This window comes from Carcharhinus amblyrhynchos, chromosome 27, assembly GCF_965287045.1.
Source record: "Carcharhinus amblyrhynchos chromosome 27, sCarAmb.v2.hapA, whole genome shotgun sequence".
NCBI lineage: Eukaryota > Metazoa > Chordata > Chondrichthyes > Carcharhiniformes > Carcharhinidae > Carcharhinus > Carcharhinus amblyrhynchos.
The window spans coordinates 31,959,810-31,979,073 of record NC_137350.1 but is presented as its reverse complement, the minus strand read 5'-3'; the positions used below and the strand labels follow the sequence as shown (position 1 = coordinate 31,979,073).

At 43.9% G+C, this 19,264-nt stretch overlaps 1 protein-coding gene across 1 annotated transcript in view; it reads right to left on the bottom strand.

The window, feature by feature from the left end:
* osbpl7 (oxysterol binding protein-like 7) overlaps window positions 1-19,264 on the bottom strand; it is a 93,715-nt gene that overhangs the window by 36,017 nt on the left and 38,434 nt on the right. Inside the window, exons 6-10 of the mRNA XM_080213756.1 lie at window positions 17,005-17,174; window positions 14,626-14,744; window positions 13,331-13,434; window positions 9,202-9,285; window positions 2,755-2,905 (exon numbers count right to left, since the gene is read on the bottom strand). Coding sequence (XP_080069882.1) covers window positions 2,755-2,905; window positions 9,202-9,285; window positions 13,331-13,434; window positions 14,626-14,744; window positions 17,005-17,174 — 628 coding nt within the window. The remainder of the gene's footprint in view (window positions 1-2,754; window positions 2,906-9,201; window positions 9,286-13,330; window positions 13,435-14,625; window positions 14,745-17,004; window positions 17,175-19,264) is intronic.

The window sequence follows — 19,264 nt, the reverse complement described above, 5'->3', positions numbered from 1 at the left end:
AGGGCAGTTAAGAACATAGAACATTACAGCGCGGAACAGGCCCTTCGGCCCACAATGTTGCGCCGACCAGTCTTATTTTTAAAAAAAAACATTGACCCACTAATCTAAACCAATCCCTTTTCGTCCATAAACCTATCCACCAATCTCTTAAACGCCCCCAAACTAGGCGCATTTACAACTGCAGCAGGCAGGGCATTCCAGTCCCTCACCACCCTCTGGGTAAAGAACCTGCCCCTGACATCCGTCCTATAACTACCCCCCCTTAATTTAAAGCCATGCCCCCTCGTGCTAGCTTTCTCCATCCAAGGAAACAGGCTATCACTATCCACCCTATCTAAACCTCTAATCATCTTATATGTTTCTATAAGATCCCCTCTTAGCCGCCTTCTTTCCAGTGAAAACAACCCCAAATCCCTCAGTCTCTCCTCATAGGACCTCCCCTGCATACCAGGCAACATCCTGGTAAACCTCCTCTGCACCCTCTCCAAAGCCTCCACATCCTTCCTGTAATGTGGGGACCAGAACTGCACACAGTACTCCAAGTGCAGCCGCACCAGAGTTGTGTACAGTTGCAACATGACGCTGCGACTCCTAAATTCAATCCCCCTACCAATAAATGCCAAGACACCGTATGCCTTCTTAACAACCTTATCTACTTGATTCCCAACTTTCAGGGATCTATGTACACATACACCTAGATCCCTCTGCTCCTCCACTCTATTCAAAGTCCTCCCGTTAGCCCTATACTCAACACATCTGTTATTCCTACCGAAATGGATTACCTCACACTTCTCTGCATTAAACTCCATCCGCCACCTCGCGGCCCAGCTCTGCAACCTGTCCAAGTCACCCTGCAAACTTCGACACCCTTCCTCACAATCTACCACACCTCCGACTTTGGTGTCATCAGCAAACTTACTAATCCACCCAACTATACCCTCATCCAGATCATTAATAAAGATTCAAACAGCAGTGGCCCCAAAACAGATCCCTGAGGCACACCACTCGTAACCAAACTCCATGATGAATAATTACCATCAACCACCACCCTCTGTCTCCTATCTGCTAACCAATTCCTGATCCAAGTACCTAAATTACCACCAATCCCATACATCTGCATTTTCTGCAGAAGCATACCATGGTGAACCTTATCAAACGCCTTACTAAAATCCATATATACCACGTCTACTGCCTTACCCCTATCCACCTCTTTGGTCACCTTCTCAAAGAACTCAATAAGGTTAGTAAGGCACGACCTTCCCGCTACAAAACCATGCTGACTACTCTAATCAATTCATTACTCTCCAAATAACTATAAATCCTATCCCTAATAATTCTTTCTAAAACCTAGCCCACTACAGAAGTAAGACTCACTGGTCTATAATTCCCGGGGAAGTCTCTGTTCCCCTTCTTAAACAATGGGACAACATTCGCTGTCCTCCAATCTTCCGGTACTATACCAGAGACCAACGAAGACCTGAAGATCAGAGCCAGTGGCTCTGCAATCACCTCTCTTGCCTCCCATAGAATCCTAGGGTAAATCCCGTCTGGACCAGGGGACTTATCTATTTTCAACCCTTCTAGAATATCCAACACATCCTCTGTATCAACTGCAATACTTTCTATTTTACACCCCTTCACCCCAGTGACCCCCTCAGCTACATTCATATCGTCCTGCGTGAACACCGAAGAGAAATAATGGTTCAATGCCTCTCCAATCTCTTCCGGTTCCACACACAACTTCCCCCTACTGTCTGTAACTGGCCCTAACCAACCTTCTGTTCTTGACATACCTATAGAACGCCTTAGGATTCTCCTTAATCCTATCAGCCAAAGTCATCTCATGCCCTCTTCTAGCCCTTCTTAACTCCCTCTTCAACTCCCTCCTAGCCAATCTAAAGCTTTCTACTGCACTACCCGAGCCCTCAAGCCTCATCCGAACATAAGCCTCCTTCTTCTTCCTAACCAACAAATCAACTTTTTTTGTGCACCACGGTTCCCTAGCCCTACCAATTCCTCCTTGCCTGACAGGGACATACCTATCACAGACCCGCAGTAGCTGTTCCTTGAAAAAACTCCACATTTCAGACGTTCCTAGTCCCTGTAATCTCCTAGTCCAACCAATGCTTCCTAATTCTCTCCTAATGGCCTCATAATTACCCTTCCCCCAGCTAAAACTACTGACCCGAGGTTCATGCCTATCCCTTTCCATCACTAAGGTGAACGTAACCGAATTGTGGTCAGCCACATTGCTGTTGGCCTGGAGTCAGACCCAGTAAAGACAGCAGATTTCCTTCCCTCAGAGACATTAGTGAACCAGAAGAGGTTTTACGGCTATTGACAATGGTCATCATCAGATTCTTAATTCCAGATATGTTGTTGAATTGAAATTTCACTATCTGCTGTGACGGGATTTGATCGCAGGTTGCCAGAACGTTACCCTGGCTCTCTAGATTACTAGTCCAGTGACAATACCATTATGCCATCGGTTCCCCATTTATCCTCTTTTGTTCCAGGTCCCTCTTAACAAAGATGTCAGTCTTACAACTTTCAATTCCTGTAGGGGAACAGAGTTTGAGATTTCCACTACTTTGTGTAGAGTGTTTTCTGATCTCAATTCTAAATTGAAGGGAATGGAAAACAAATTTATTTCCGTCTGACTTGACAACTTATCCCTTTAAGCCGTGGTAATAAATTGGTGAACCCATGCTGTAGCCTTTGAGACCAAACCCATATGAGCACCCTCATCGTTACCTTTCTGTGATACAGAACAGAAATCCTGCTGCAGCTGGAAGTAATCTTCCTTTATAGTAAGGGGGACAGAGATACTTTTCAAGTCCAGGCAGTCCGGTAAGCTGGGCGTGGAAACATGCAACTTGGCAGAACGCACAACATCAGAGGAAGCCTGGTGTGGAAAAAATAAATTCTTAAGAATACAATACATTTACCATGTCTAATCCCCCTAATCTACACATCTTTGGACACTAAGGGGCAATTTAGCACAGCTAATCCACATAATCCACACATCTTAGTACAATAACGGACAATTTAACATGGCCAATCCACCTAGTTTGCACACCGTTGGGCACTAAGGGGCAATTAACTTGGCCAATCCACCTAGCTTGCATATTTTTGGACACTAAGGAACAATTTAGCATGGCCAATCCGCCTAACCTGAACATCTTTGGACTATGAGGGGAAACCGGAGCACCTGGGAGGTAACCCATGCAGATACAGGGGGAATGTGCAAGCTCCACACAGTCACCCAAGGCTGGAATCAAACACTGGTCTCTGGCGCTCTGAGGCAGCAGTGTTAACCACCTTACTGCCCTAATATATATGATTTCCAACTACCATTCAGGAAATTGGGAGAAATTCCTCCCTGACATTGCCTCAAGCAAAACCTGACAAGCAGTAACATTTGCTCAAGGAACAAAACTGGCCAAGTCTGTAATCTATAAAACATGGATTGAATAGGTACTTTCCAATGCAACAGTGCAAAAGCTGAATATAAAGAAACCCTATGTGCATATTCCTTCCCATAAAGATGTTAAATTAGTTATCCAGTCTGTTCCTCAGCATAGAAGATTTCTCAGAATAACCTGCAAGCATAGCTTATACGTCTCACACTCCACTCAATAACAGATCTCTATTGCTTTCTGAAAATTAACAGCAGATTTATACAAACAGCAACAACCTCTCAATTGCCAACAGCCATGCGTGATGAGTCAGATCCAAGGTTCTTCTCTGAGGCTTCACACATACCTGAATCACAAATGCCCAGTGCCATTTGGCCCATTGAGTCAGCACCTCTCGCCAAGTGAGCAATTTACATAGTGCCATACCCCCTGCCTTCCTCCTTGTAACCTTGCACATTCTTCTTTTTGAGGTAACGATCTAATTCCCTTTTGAATGCTTTCATTGAATCTGCCTCCACCACACTCTTGGGCAGCGCTTTCCAGGCCTAAATCTCTTGCTGCATGAAAAAATTTCTCCTCATGTCGTTTGTGTTTCTTTGACCAATTACTTTAAAATCTGTGCCTCTCATTCGCTATCCTTTGAGTTTCTCCCAATCTAACCCGTCCAAACACTTCATGCTTTTGAACATCTCTATCAAATCGCCTCTCAATCTTCTCTTCACCAAGGAAAAGAGACCCAACTTCTCCAATCTATCTTCACAACCAAAGTTCCTCATCTCTGGAACCATTTTCATGAACCTTTTTTGCCCTCTTTTCAATGCCTTCATGTTTTTCCTGAAGTGCATGCCCAGAACTGGGTGCAATTCTTCAGCTGATGCCAAACTAGTGTCTACATCAAGTTCAACATTACCTCCTTGCTCTTGTATTCTATGCCCCTATTAGTAAAGCCTGCATGTTTTATTAACTGCTCTTTCAACCTGTCCTGCCACCTTCAATGACTTACATATATTCACTCAGCTCTCACTGCTCCTGCACCCTCCTCAGAAGCTTCATCTTGGATTTACAGGAAGAGGCAGGAAGAGGGCAGTTAGTCTCAGGAAGGTCAATAAAGGGCAACTCCTGAAGAGTGGATCTCCTCCTTCTTCCTGTCCTTGAACCATCACTGGTTAAAAATCAAGCTGCCCGCACCCAAAAGTAAAAATGGTGCAGGCTTCTTGCTCTTATCAGGGTCAATAGGCTTGAGAACAAGGCTGATGGACCCGTAATTGCCTATTTAAATATGGAAGCAGGCATTGACATTAGCATCTGGCCTGCCTATTTGTGTTATGGGAAGGTTGTGGCATGGCATCCACCCCATTTCACATGCCCCCACCATTGGGGAAACACATCCACTGGGAACAGGTAAAATTCAGCTCCTTGTATCTGGTAATATTTAAAACCCATCTTTGAGCCAAGTCTCTGTTATGGCCACATCATCACATTTCCACATGTCAATCTGCACCTGTTCCTCACCAATCTTATTTATCAAACTCCACAAACACTTACCCTCATTTAAACTTCATTACTTTCTCTTTTACTCTAACTCCACTTAATAACTTACTATTCCCTACTCTAGTGCCAGCTATTAGTTTCAGTATTCTGTGATATTTCTGATATTTCCTCTTCGTTGCCATATCACTGCCAAGTTAATTTAAACTCTCCCCAGTAGCGTTAGTAAATTGCCCTGCAGGTAACTCAGTCCTGGCTCTATTAATGTGCAATCTGTCGAGTTTTATGATTCCCATCTTCCCCGTAGCTAGTTTCAATGTCTCAAGACTTCAAAAATCACACTCCTGGATCGTTTTTCCAGCTTCACATTCATTTGCCTTATCCTCGTATTTGCATTTTCATTTGCTTGTGGTACTGGGAGTAATCCAGAAATTACTACTTCCAAGGTCCTGCTTGCTAATTTCTTATCTCAGCTGACACCGCAGTTCTGTACTGAGAGTGTGCTGCACTGTGGGAGGGGTTTTCAGATGAGGTTTAAAACCAAGATTCCATTTGCTGTCTCAGATGATGTAAAAGATCCCGAAACACCATTTGAATGAAAAGTAGAGGAGTAACCACTGACGTTTCAACCAATAATTATCCCTATTCAACATCATGAAATATACTATCTGGCCATTATCACATTACTGTTTGTGGGAACCTGTTGTGCAAAAATTGGTTGCTGCACTTCCTACATTACAACAGTGAGTTATTCATAAAGGCTCCACCTTCTCAACCATGGCTCTTCACCACCAATCTTGTTTCACAACTGAAGTTCATCATCTCTGGAACCATTTTCATGAATCTTTTCTGCACTCTTTCCAATGCTGTCATGTTTTTCCTAATGTGCATGCCCAGAACTAGGCGCAATTCTTCAGCTGATGCCAAACTAGTGTCAACATCAAGTTCAGCATAACCTCCTTGTTCTTGTATTCTATGCCCTTATGGTCACCTGGGGTTACGGCAACTTTTTTTTTACACTTCAAAAGTACTTCATTGGTTGTAAACTGTTTTGGATGTTCTGTGTTGTGCAAGGTGCTATATAAATGCTGGTCCTTCCTTCTTTACTCACTGTGTCATGGAGAAAGGCAGTTTTGAATGCTTGCCTTTTCTCTCCTTCCCCTCCAGAACACAAGGAGACCTAATCCTCTCTCATTCCTGCAGCAACTGTCCTGCAGAAGAAAACTAACACTTATGTAGCTGTCTTCAAGACCTTGTTTGAAATCTACCCACTGTCACAGTGTGCATAAACACAGGTGAGTTTTGCATGTAGCAAGGTCCTGCAAACAGCAGTCATCAGCTAATTTGTTCAACTGGTGTGGATTAAGCCAGGGATTCTGGTTAGGAAACCAGGAGTATCATCCTCAAAATACTGCCATGACATCTTTTACGTCCACCTGCCCTAGTAGACATTGGAAAGCACAGTGAGAAGTCTCACAACACCAGGTTAAAGTCCAACAGGTTTATTTGGCAGCAGTAGCTTTTGCAGCCTCAAGCTCCTTCATCAGTTGAGTAAGGAGCTGTGTTCGCAAACAGGACATACAAAGACACAAACTCAATTTACAAGATAATGGTTGGAACGCGAGTTTTTACAGGTAATCAAGTCTTAAAGGTAACGTGAGTGGAGAGAGCGCCAAGCACAGGTTAAAGAGGTACATATTGTTTCCAGACAGGACAGTTAGTAAGATTTTGCAAGCCCAGGCAAGTCGTGGAGGTTACAGATAGTGTGAAATGAACCTAAGATCCCGGTTGAGGCATTGGAAAGACAGCACATTCAATAATGTAGGACTCACTCTGTTGCCTATTTTACGATGTTGAATGAGGGATAAATATTGGTTGAAACACCAGGGGTAAGTTCTCTATCTTTCTTTCAAATGGTTTTTGGGATCTTTTACATCACCCAAGAGAGCAAATGGAATCTTGGTTTTAAATCTCACCTGAAAAACCCCTCCCACAGTGCAGCGCACTCTCAGTATTGAACTGGGGTGCCAGCTGAGATAAGAAATTAGCAAGCAGGACCTTGAAAGTAGTAATTTCTGGATTACTCCTGGTATCACATGTAAATGAGTGTGCAAATACGAGGATAAGGCAAATGAACGTGTAGCTAGAAAGATGATCCAGGAATGAGGTTTTTGCAGTGTTGAGACATTGGGACTGGCTCTGGGGGAGATGGGAATCATAAAACCAGACGGATTGCACCTTAAATCGAGCCGGGACTGAGTTTCTTACAGGGCAAAAAAAAAACCAAATTAATGTAGATGCTGGAACCTGAAACCGAAAGAGAAAATCTCAGCAGGTCCGGCAACATCTGTGAGGAGTGAAAAGAGCTGACAGTTTGAGTCCAGATGCCCCTTTGTCAAACTTCTTGACGAAGGGTCATCAGGACTCAAGACGTCAGCTGTTTTCTCTCCTTACAGACGTCGCCAGCATTTTCCCTTTGTTTCCTTCCAGGGCAATTTACTGCACTCAAGAGTTAGTCCAGATTATGTGAAGTTCTGGAGTAGGGTTGAACCTGTAACTTCTAACTCAGGGTTAACAGCCTTTCCCCTGTTCCACATGGCTGGCATTATGGTTGAATTCTTGTGCAAAAATGTTTTACAGACCAAAGTTCAATAGATTGCCACTCCAGGGAGCTGCACGCCAGAGCAATAAGCATAAAGCATCCATTGTGTGTGATTATACCAAGATGACCATTCCTTTCCTCTGGTTCTAACACACAGACTGAAATCAAACTGAGAGCCATTGTCTCATCACAGTAACGTGCCTGCACAAAATTTGTTCATTGTTTCTTAGTGAAGGACATTCTTTAAAAAAAAAAGACATTTTAAATAAGATCAATTCTAGTCATAGCTGAGGAATCTCACAACGACATGTTCGCAAGCGAGTTTTTAATATCACACTGGGTGAATCAAATCCTGCGATACCTTGGAAACAATGCAATGTCATGAACTTGATTTATTCAAAACACAGCAGGACATGACTCAGTACATTCAAAGTGGATGAGTCAAGTTAGACTTGCAACAATTTGAAATTAGGCATTGATATCTAAAAAAAAAATATAACATTTGCTCTGCACTTGCAGCTTCTCATTTCAAGTTTCACTTCTGTTGCGAACTGCTTATTTTTAAATTTATAGGCTGGGATTTTATGACCTCACTCAAGTGATGCTCGTAAAATCCCACGTGAGGTCAACGGAGAATTCCGTTCTGCGAGCCTTGCACGTTGCTGAAGTTCTGGCCATAAACTGTACGCAAACAGCATATCAGGGGCCAAAGTGTTTTTCCCTAATTTTCATTCCTCTTCTCAAGAGACAGCTTCGAATGGAATGCCACCAGAGATCTGAGCATAACCTCCAAGCCAAAACCCCAGTACAGTACTAAAGGCAGTGCTGCACTGTCAAGGAGGTGCTGTCCTTAGGATGAGAGGTTTAGATTCAGCTTTGATGTCACCCATGGAACTTTGTGCCTGCATAAGATTCAGTGGGTCATACTCTCATCAAATTCCACTCCAAGAGACTTGAGTCTAAAATCCAGGTTCAAGCTCCACTGTGATACTGAGGAAATGCTGCACTGTTGGAGGTGCAATTTTAAATTGAGGCCTATTCCTCTGTAGTAGATGGATTCAAATAATCCAATGGGACTATTCGGAGGTGAGCAGGGGAAACTCTCTTGTATCCTGACCAATATTTAACTTACATTAACACTGCAATGAAGTTCAAAATACAAAAATGCAAATACAAAATGCAAGAATTTGTACAAAAGTGAATGATTTTTAAGTTTGTTATTGTCACGAGCAGGCTTATGTTAAAACCGCAATGAAGTTACTGTGAAAATCCACTAGTCGCCAGTGTCTGGTGCCTGTTCGGGAACACGGAGGGAGAATTTAGCACAGCCAATGCACCTAACCAGCATGTCTTACAAATTGTGGGTGGAAACTGGAGCATCCGGAAGAATTGAACCCGGGTCCCTGGCGCTGTGAGGTAAACACAGGGAGAACGTGCAGTCTCTGCACAGACAGTGACCCAAGCCGCAAGTCGAAGCTGGGTCCTTGGCACTGTGAGGCAGTAGTGCTAATCACCGTAACACCTTGCCGCCCTAACTTAGGTCCTTCAACACTACAAAATTTTTCATTAAAACTACCATCAAAATGAGAACACTAGAACTATAAATTCCACAAGACCTTCAGGGACACTTCCAGTCACAGCAGAGTGATCTACAATTTATGTTTTGGGTAAGTGGACCATCAAATACATTACCCTGGTCTCATCCTTGGCAAAGCTTTGGGTGCACCATATTTTGGAGGACCGCTTTTCCTTTTTCGGCTTGTCAGCAAGGAAACCCTTCAAAAAGCAAAAACATAAAAGGATAAATGCAGCAGATTGATGTGACAACAGCTGTATTTTAAATTCAAAACATGCTCAGGTTGGGAACCCCACTAAACATTAACTTTTGGGAACTGTGATAGTTTGCGACACAAATTGCTCATTTGAAACGATTGTGCAACACTAGAACAGTGCTCTTCAACTTAAAAAAAAAATGCACCAGCAAAAACTTCTGAACGCATTCTATCACAGGGAGAATTCCCAAAATATATTTGTTGTGTTCAACAGGGCAGGAGAACTTCCTGATCTGGAAGATTTAAAACCCAGAGGGTTGGAGATTGGGATATTCAAGAGTTATGGGAACGCCCATTGCACCATTTCCCGCCGAGATTACTGCAACTCTCTTCGGCTGATGTTAGAACAGGCAAAGAAAGTTCCCCTGTCAAAATTCACCCCTATTACCTTTATTGTGAACATCCAAACTCTATCATTATCTCCACTTGTTTCATACATTGCAAAATGCACAACCACAATGAACCAAGGATCTCCTTCCGTGCTGCATAATTCTTTAAAACCAATCGATATAACTCACAGTTTCCTATTTATCAAGGGGATTCTCCACCTCTATTTAATGAAGCAAAATTGACTATTTAGAAGAATATTGGATATCGCCCTCAGATCTGCATTCAAACCCTCCCCATATTAACAAAAGATTCCTCTCTCTCTTTCTCCAAGATACAGAACCAAGCAAATACGTCTCTCTGAATCAAGTGCTCCCTTGATGACAAATTAATTATAATTGGAGCACAGGATTCCAAAACAAGTTGTCTGTTTTTAATTTCAATGTAATCAATCCCAATTTTTTTCACACAATTATCCATTTAAAATCCCATGTTTCTGGTTTAAATAATTTATAGCCATTACGAACCTGAGTCTGACACTGAAGCGAGACGTTGCACCTTCAGATTTAGCATCAACTACCTCGTCATGAGTTCTACTCATATTTCAACTGAACCCAATTTCCTAATTCTGGTTTCATAACACTGCTTTCCTTTTAAATGTCACTTCTCATTTGCTTGGGTTCCTTTTTTTTTATTTAAGTGCGCTCTTTGTCTCCCCCCATTCCCAACATCGCTGACTCTTGCTGACTCACAGGCAACAGCAGATGTCTCCTCACTCAACTGAATGACCGTTCCATTTTACATGGAGTTTCAGTAGAACAAAGAATAAAGAAAATTACAGCACAGGAACAGGCCCTTCAGCCCTCTAAGCCTGCACCAACCATGCTGCCTGACTGAACTAAAAATCCTACTGTTCTGTGGACCATATCCCTCCATTCTCATCCTATTCACGTATTTGTCCAGATTCCCCTTAAAACTCACTATCGCATCTGCTTCCACTACCTCTCCCAGCAGTGACTTCCAGGCATCCTCCACCCTCTGTAAAAAAACATGCCTCATACATCTCCTTCAAACCTTGCCCCTCACACCTTAAACCTATGTCCCCCTAGTAACTGATTCTTCCAACCTGGGAAAAAACTTCTGACTATCCACTCTGTCCATGCCCCTCAATCTTGTAGACTTCTATCAGGTCACCCCTCAACCTCCATTGTTCCGATGAGAACAAACCAGGTTTCTCCAACTTCTCATCGTAGCCAATGCCTTCCATACCAGGCAACATCCTGGTAAATCTTTTCTGTACCCCCTCCAAAGCCTCCACATCCTTATGTTAGTGTGGTGACCAGAATCGAACGCTATATTCCAAAAGTGGCCTAACTAAGGTTCTATAAAGCTGCAACATGACTTGCCAAATTTTAAACTCAATGCCCCAGCTGATGAAGGCAAATATGCCGTATATCTTCTTGACTAGCTTTTCCACTTGCATTGCCACTTCCAGTGACCTGTGTACCTGTACACCCAAATCCCTCTGCCTATCAATACTACTAAGGGTTCTGCCATTTACTGCATATTTCCTATCTGTATTAGACCTTCCGAAATGCATTACCACACATTTGTGTCAACTATCAGACTGTGGCAGATGTCACAGTTCTATGCAGTCCTGCTCTTGTCCAGTATCTGAGCGCATAAACTTTCCAGAAGGGATTGCTAGAGAGCGATTAGATAAGACATCTCGAGGCAACAACTCTTCCCTTGCTTAGGGACACCCAGGTGACATTCAGCACACTTTTGTAGGAACATATGAAACAGGACGAGGAGTAAGCAATTCGCTCTTCAAACTAATTCTGCAATTCAGTAGCATCATGACTAATTCCTGCAATTATTGAGATCAGCAAATTCAGTACAGACCAGCACCTAGGCAGTATGGTGCACAGTGATTAGCACTGCTGCCTCAGAGCACCAGGGACCCAGGTTCGGCTTGGCTCACTGTGTGTGGAATCTGCATGTGGAGCCCCTGTGTCTGCATGGGTTTCCTCGAGGTGCTCCAGTTTCCACCTACAATCCGAATGATGTGGTTAGGTGCATTGGCCATGCTCAATTCTCCCTCAGTGTACCTGAACAGGCACTGGAAGGGGATTTTCACTAACTTCATTGCAGTGCCAATGTAAGCCTACTTGTGACACTAATAAATAAATAAACCTTGTCCATAATGTCGCGTACAGTTTAAGGCAGAACATTTAAGAGTTAGATCAGGAGATGAGCTATGAGAAACTTAATCACATAGCACGTCTTTAAATCTCTACCTGCGTGGGCGTTTCTCTTGCACTGAAAACACCAGAAATACATAAATCAGTAAAATTTCAAAAAAAAATTATTTCATGGCTTATGGGCGTTGGTGACAAGGCCAGAAATTATTGCCCATTCCTAACTACCTCTTGTGGTGATGGTGGTGGTGGTAAGTCGTCTTCTCAAACCGTTGTAGTCCTTGTGGTTGTAGGAACACCCACAGGAGCTGTTAGAGAGCGTGTTCCGGGATTTCAACCCAGCGAGAACAGTGATATAGTTGCATGTCCGGATGGCGTATGACTTGGAGGGGATCCTGCAAACAGGACCTTGTAAACGGTGTACAGGGCTGCCACTGTGTGACAGTAGGGGAGGAGGGGATGTTGGAATTGGTGGACCGGGTGCCCCAATCAAGTAGGCTATTTTGTCTTGAATGGTGTCAAGCTTTTTTAGTGCTGCTGGCTTGCACTTTTTCAACTTTAAATAATTGCTGCACATGAACACAAACGCTCTTGTGCTTTCTCACCCATGATCTGATGGAATGACGAAGCAGGCTCAAAAGGATTGAATTGCCAACTTCTGCTCCTAACTCCAATGTTACTCAATTAATCATCTGATATTTAACTTTCCATTCTTTCTACCTAACTTTTTAATTCACATTCCAATATTTTGCAAATGTCCAACACTTGGCTCCTTTCTAGTCCCACCTATTGACTCAGAATCATATCATAGAACCCCTACAGTGCAGAAGGAGGCCATTCAGCCCATCGAGTCTGCACCAACTACAATCCCACCCAGGCCCTATCCCCTAACCCACAGATCTACCCTACTAATCCCTTGACACTAGCGTCAATTTAGCATGGCCAATCAACCTAACCTGCACATCTTTGGACTGTGGGAGGAAACCAGAGTATCCGGAGAAAATCACGCAGGCATGGAGTGAACATGCAAACTTTGCACAGACAGTGGCCCGAGGACAGAATTGAACCTGGGTCCCTGGCACTGAAGCAGCAGTACTAACCACTGTGCCGATTCTCTCATGCCTTACTCTTAAGAGTCAAACTCACCTTTCCCTGGTCTGTAAATCCATTAATTGGCAAACTATCCAAAAAATGCGGGAGAGCAGGAACGGACACGGACACACAGGAATCCCTGGCTTGTGACCAACTCAAACGGGGATGGTCCATTCAGGAAGCACTGAATACATCTACCTGCCCCTTCCAGCATCACGTGCTCCACATGTGACAGTGTCAGCAATTCTTGCATTAGACTTATCACCCATCTCAGAATCCATCAATCTGGATTGGAAGCAAGGCAGTCTCAATCTCGGGAGCTTGCTTAATTGGAAGGTTTGGTCTGCACAAGATTTTTTTGTCTCATACCTGAGCATCACCAATGATAGGTGCTGACTGAACTCTGTCCACTACTTCCAGCTTCTGCAGGAGTTTATTTAGTTCCCCCAGGTTTGACTGACACTGACCTAGATCTGAAAGATAGCAAAATACAGAAGATTCACAAACAAGTTAAATAAGCCAGATTTGAAAACTTTTCTCCTATACTATGTTGAAAGCCCAAAAAGATAAAAGAACTTTCTCTGATCGATCACCGTATCACTCTGAGATCCAAACAGCATTATGTGTGATTATTTTTTGTGTTACTTTTCCATCCATATCTATGTCTCTTTTCCCCTCCCTGAAGACATAGGATGATGGCCAAGTATGGCTTTTATATCACCAAGTGAATTCATTTTTTTTTTCACAAATCTTTTCACAGCTTCACACATCACCCTACCTCTAATCTCCTCCAGCCCCCGAACCCTCAAAGGTGTTGGTATGTACCTAATTCTGGCCTCTCGAGCGTCACTGATTTTAATTGCTCCACCACCAGTGAGTGTGCCTTCATCTTCCCAGGCCCTAAGCTCTGCAATTGCATCAAAGCAACCACGTTCCTGTCCTCACCATGATTATACTTTCCAACAAGGAGCCAGTAGGCAGAGATCAGAAGCAGGATTCTGTGCCAATTTCTTCCTCTTGGACAGATGGAAAGATTAGCTGTGCCACCCTATCCAATGCAGCAGATACTGAAGTTGGGACTAACACATATCTCAAGATGCTCACTTAGTGCTCAGGGGTGCGTAAAAACCCCCAAGAGTCATAATAACCAACTTAATGTTGTAATCTAGGAGCACTGGGTGATGAGGGGCATTCTCTCTGAATGAATGAACTGATTGCTTCCCAAGTGGTGATCTATTCTGTGAAAAAGGCACAGATTTTATATACTAAAACAAACACCCCCCATAAATCTGATGCAAATTAAATTCATAGAACCCCTACAGTACTGAAGGGATCATTCGGCCCATTAAGTTTGCGCAACAACAATCCTACCCAGGCCCTTTCCGGTAACCCCACATATTTACCCACTAATCCTGCTAACCTACACATCCTGGGACACTAAGGGGCAATTTATAGCATGGCCAATGCACCTAACCCACACATCTTTGAACTCTGGGAGGAAACAAGAGCACTCGGAGAAAACCCATGCAGACACGGGGAGAACGTGCAAACTCTAAACCAACAACGACCCAAGCTGGGATTCAAACCTAGGTCTCTGAAGTTGCGAGGCAGCAGTACCAACCACTGTAATTCCCAAATTGTAATTAGTCTGCAAGGAGAGTTACCTTTAGCACACTGGTCCCATTCCTCAGACTGCTGCAACCATGGTGCTGCCACTGCTGGTCCACCCACAGGCACCGAGGGAAGGTGGCCATTTCCACTGAAAGATTCACTCTTCTGTGGCCAAATAAGTAGATAACAACAGGATAATGCCTCCACAGAAACAGAGCAAAACAAAATTCACCAACGTTACAAAGCCTGTTTGCATTTCAGAGCGGAGAACTTATGAAACCTGAACAAAATGGACCGTGTCACTCATTTAAATGCTGACACCATCAAATAATTAAGAAAATCTGGACAGTCTTTTGTTAGCCCACTGATCACTCGTCTGGGTCACGTCTGACACTGTCAGTCTGGGAAAGACCGACAGAACATTACAGCCCGAAGGGCCTGTTCTGCACTGTAATGTTCTAAAACTAACTGCCCTTGACAGGGTGCTTCCACGCCAAACTAACCACTGCAGCCCATGTAGTGTAGGAAAACAACAGCGCTGTTAGGGAGGGGGCAGTTCCAGGATTTTTCCCCATTGGTGAAGGAACAGCGATATCATAAGAAGACCAGGAGATTCAGAGACCTGCAGGGGAATTTGCAGGTGGTGGTGTTCCCATATATCTCCTGCCATTGCCCTCCTGGGTAATAATGATTGCGGGTTTGTGAGGTGTTGTCAGAGAGTCCTGGTGAGTGCTGCTGCGCATCTTGTGAATGGCACACACTGCCAGGTCAGTGGTGGAGGGAGTGAACGTTTAAGGTGGGGCATCAATCAAGCAGGCTGCAGTATTCTATCACACGCATTTCACAACCGTAGGAAGTCACAAAGTACCTTGCAGCACTTGAAGTGCAGTTGCTGTTGTAATGTAGGAAGCATGGAAGTCAATTTGTGCACAGCAAGCTCCCACAAACCATTTTGTGGTAATGCCCAGAAAACCGTCTTTTTGTGGCGAGGCTATTTTACCATGGGTTGCATCGTAGGGAAATTGAACCGTGCCTTTGCATACAGATCTTCCAACAGGAACCAGTGGGCAGTAAGTAAGATTGGGTGAGGGAAGGGGGTGGGGTGGAGGGACATGTAAAAACAATCAGAGCTCTTCCCAATATTAAGTGGGAGACAAAAAGAATACTGAACACGAATTTAGGAATTAAAGGTTTAGTTGAAAATGTGGGTTTCAAGGAGTTTTTTTTTTAAATGGCATGATGAGCAAAGCAAAATGAAGAGGCTGATGAAGTGTGTTTCAAAATGCAATGTCTGTAGATCCCTCCGTAAGCAGTGGGCAGGAGGGAAAATGGGGCTGCACAGATGGTAGAGTGAAAGGATGCAAACTGATTGATAACGTTGGCAAACTTTTCAGAGGGTTGGTAGGTGGGGAGGCCATAGAGGGATTTGTAAGAATCGAGGCATTGAGAGGTGAGAACGAGAGCCTTGGGGTGGGACAACGAGCCTTCGTACAGGATAGAGTACAGATGGAGGAGTGTGGCACAAGGAACCGGTGAGGGAAACACTAAAGGAATCAAAACTGAAGGGGCAGCTGGGAATCTGTGCCGAGATGGACAAACTGAAACTGGGAGAGTCGACAGAACAAGGAGTCACAGTCTGAGGGTAAGGCATCAGCCACTTAGAAAGGAGGTGAGGATACATTTCCCTCATTCAAAGGATGTGGAATCTTCTCTAGCCCAGAGAGCTGTGGATGTTCAGTCAGTGAGTATGTTTAAACCAGAGGCTGACGCTTTTTTTTTAAAAAGACGCTCTGGAGATCAGGCAGGAAAATGAAGTAAATGTAGAAGGTCAGCCATTATCTTCTTGAATGACAGGGCAGGCTTGAGGGGACTTGTGCCTGTTTCATATGAAACCAGCAGTTTGCAAAGAAATCCGCATTTAAATACATAGAGTGAAGGGTTTGGAGCTCAAATTAGAATAAGCAGACTGAGCACCAATGAGAGGAAGGGAAGGGAGAGCAAGCAGGTAGAGTTCCTTGGTCTCCAGAACTATCATTGTTTCCTCCCATTCCCAAACCAACCCAACCCAACCCAGATGTCTTGGGTCTTGGCAATGCAAGAAGTCTCGCAATACCAGGTTAGAGTCCAACAGGTTTATTTGGAATCATGAGCTTTCGGAGTGCTGCTCCTTCTTCAGGAGACAGTCTCACATGATGAAGGAGCAGCACTCCGAAAGCTAATGATTGCAGATAAGCTTGTTGACTTTAATCTGGTGTGGTGAGACTTCTTACTGTGCCCACCCCAGCCCAATGCTGGCATCTCCACATCTTGGCAGAGAAGATTCCATGTGTGATTTCCCCATTTGACCAAGCTCTCGGAACCAGACCCCAATGAGAATTGAAGACGAACGTACCCAAGGGGAGGGAGACGCAGCTACACAAGAGTGACATACCTGGCTGCACAGAGGTAAAATGGTACTGGCTGACAGGAATTCTGCTGTTGGAGAGATGGAAAAGCTATATCCGTTTGGTCCATATGGAACTTTAGGAGGGTCACCTTTTTGGAAGAGTCGGTGATAGCAGAGCTTGGACACCCAGGTGCTGAACACTTCCTGAGATTTCACCTGTAAAAATAAAAGTGTCACATCCAGCATTAAAATAAACAGTCATCACAGACACTCACTGAAAGTTCACCAGGGGTGAATAACACAAGAGCTAAAAGCCCAATTATTTCAGCCCAATTTATTCCTTTGCATGGTGAAACCATTTTGTTTGAGAGACCTGAGAAAACTCCATCGTTGTAACTGGCCAAATACATTGTACCACGGGTAGACAGACAGCAGTTATACTGAGTGCTGCAGCTATACCAATGAGTTGTACTTACTTGCATTTTACATATCATAGACATACACAGCACAGAATGAGATCATTCAGCCCATCACACCTGTGCCAGCTCTTTGGGAGAGCAGTTCAATTACTTCATTCACTTGTTCTCCCTCCAGAGCCCTACAAATTTTCCCCTTTCAATTATTTAACCAATTCTCTTTTGAAAGTTGCTTTTGAATCTTTCCTTTCAACAGTTCATTCCAGAACAAAACAAAGCTCATGTGTGCGTTTGCGCGTGCACATGTGCAGATGTCTTTTCTTGCATCTTTGCTGTTTTTGTTTTTGCCAATTATCTCAATTCTCTGTCCCCCTGATACTGACCGTTTGGTCACTGGACAGTTTCTCCTCATTAACATTGTCAAACTCTTTCATGATTTTGAAAACCTCTATTGTTACTTCTCTTAATCCCGTTTGATCTCAAGAGCAGCAACCCCAGCTCCTTCAGTCTCTTCATATAACTGAAGTCCCTCATCACCTGGTACCAATTAGGTGGGTCTCTCCTGCATCACTCCAAGGCATTCACATCTTTCTTGAAGCAGGGTGTCCAGAACGCAATATTACAGCAGAGTTCTAACTTGGTTTTTTGAAAGTTATGCAAACTTTCTTGTTTTGAAATGCATTCCTCTAATAATAAATAGGTGGCACAGTGGTTAGCACGGCTGCCTCACAGTGCCAGGAACCCAGGTTCAATTCTGGCCTCAGGTGACTTGTCTAGTGGAGTTTGCACCTTCTCCCCGTGTCTGCGTGGGTTTCCTCCAAGTGCTCTAGTTCCCTCCCACACATCAAAGATGCACACGTTAGGTGGATTGGCCATGCTAAATTGTCCCTTAGTGTCAGGAAGATTAACAGGGTAAATACTTGGGGTGACGGTGATAGGGTCTGGGTGAGATTGTTGTCAGTGCAGGCTTGATGGCCCGAAAGGCTTCCTTCTGCACTGTAGGCATTCTGTGAGTTGCAGTAATTGGCAATGTGCTCCCCTGAAAGGGTGGTGGAAACAGATTCACCAAAATATCCAAAAGAGAATTGAACGTACACCTGAAAATGCAAGATGTTCAGTTCTATAGGAAAAACGAAGAGCAGTGGGATTAATCGGCTGGCTCTACCAAAAAGCCAGCAGCCTCAATGGGCCGAACAGCTTCCTATGCTGTATAATTCTACAATTCTCGGCTTTATGACAAACAGCAAAATAACCATGGAATTGGGGAGATGTTAGGAGGTCGTTATAGATGGAAGTGGTAAAATTTTTAACTATTTAGGCTAAATAGAAAAGGCCTTTGAAAAAAAAGAAACAACGCGCAAGATTCCAGTTCAAATTTAACATCAATGTCAGGAAGGCTTTCATACAAGGTGAGTGAACATCACACAGGTCACATCCCTATGCAAGTCACTAGGTGATCCAAATCTTGGAATCATTTAGAAGATAGTCAGATAAGAACATAAGAAGTAGGAGCAGGAGTAGGCCATCTAGCCCTTCGAGCCTGCCCCGCCATTCAATAAGATCATGGCTGATCTGAAGTGGCTCAGTTCCACTTTCCCGCTTTCTCCCCATAACCCTTAATTCCCTTGTCTGTCAAAAACCTATCTACCCGTGTCTTAAATATATTTAGCGAGGTAGCCTCCACCACTTCAACGGGCAGAGAATTCCAGAGATTCACCACCCTTTGAGTGAAGAAGTTCCTCCTCAACTCCGTTCTAAACTGCTCCCCCCCTTATCTTGAGGCTGTGCCCTCTAGTCCTGCTGTCCTTTCTGAGCAGGAAGAATCTCTCTACCTCTACCCTATCCATCCCCTTCATTATCTTATACGTCTCTATAAGATCCCCCCCCCCT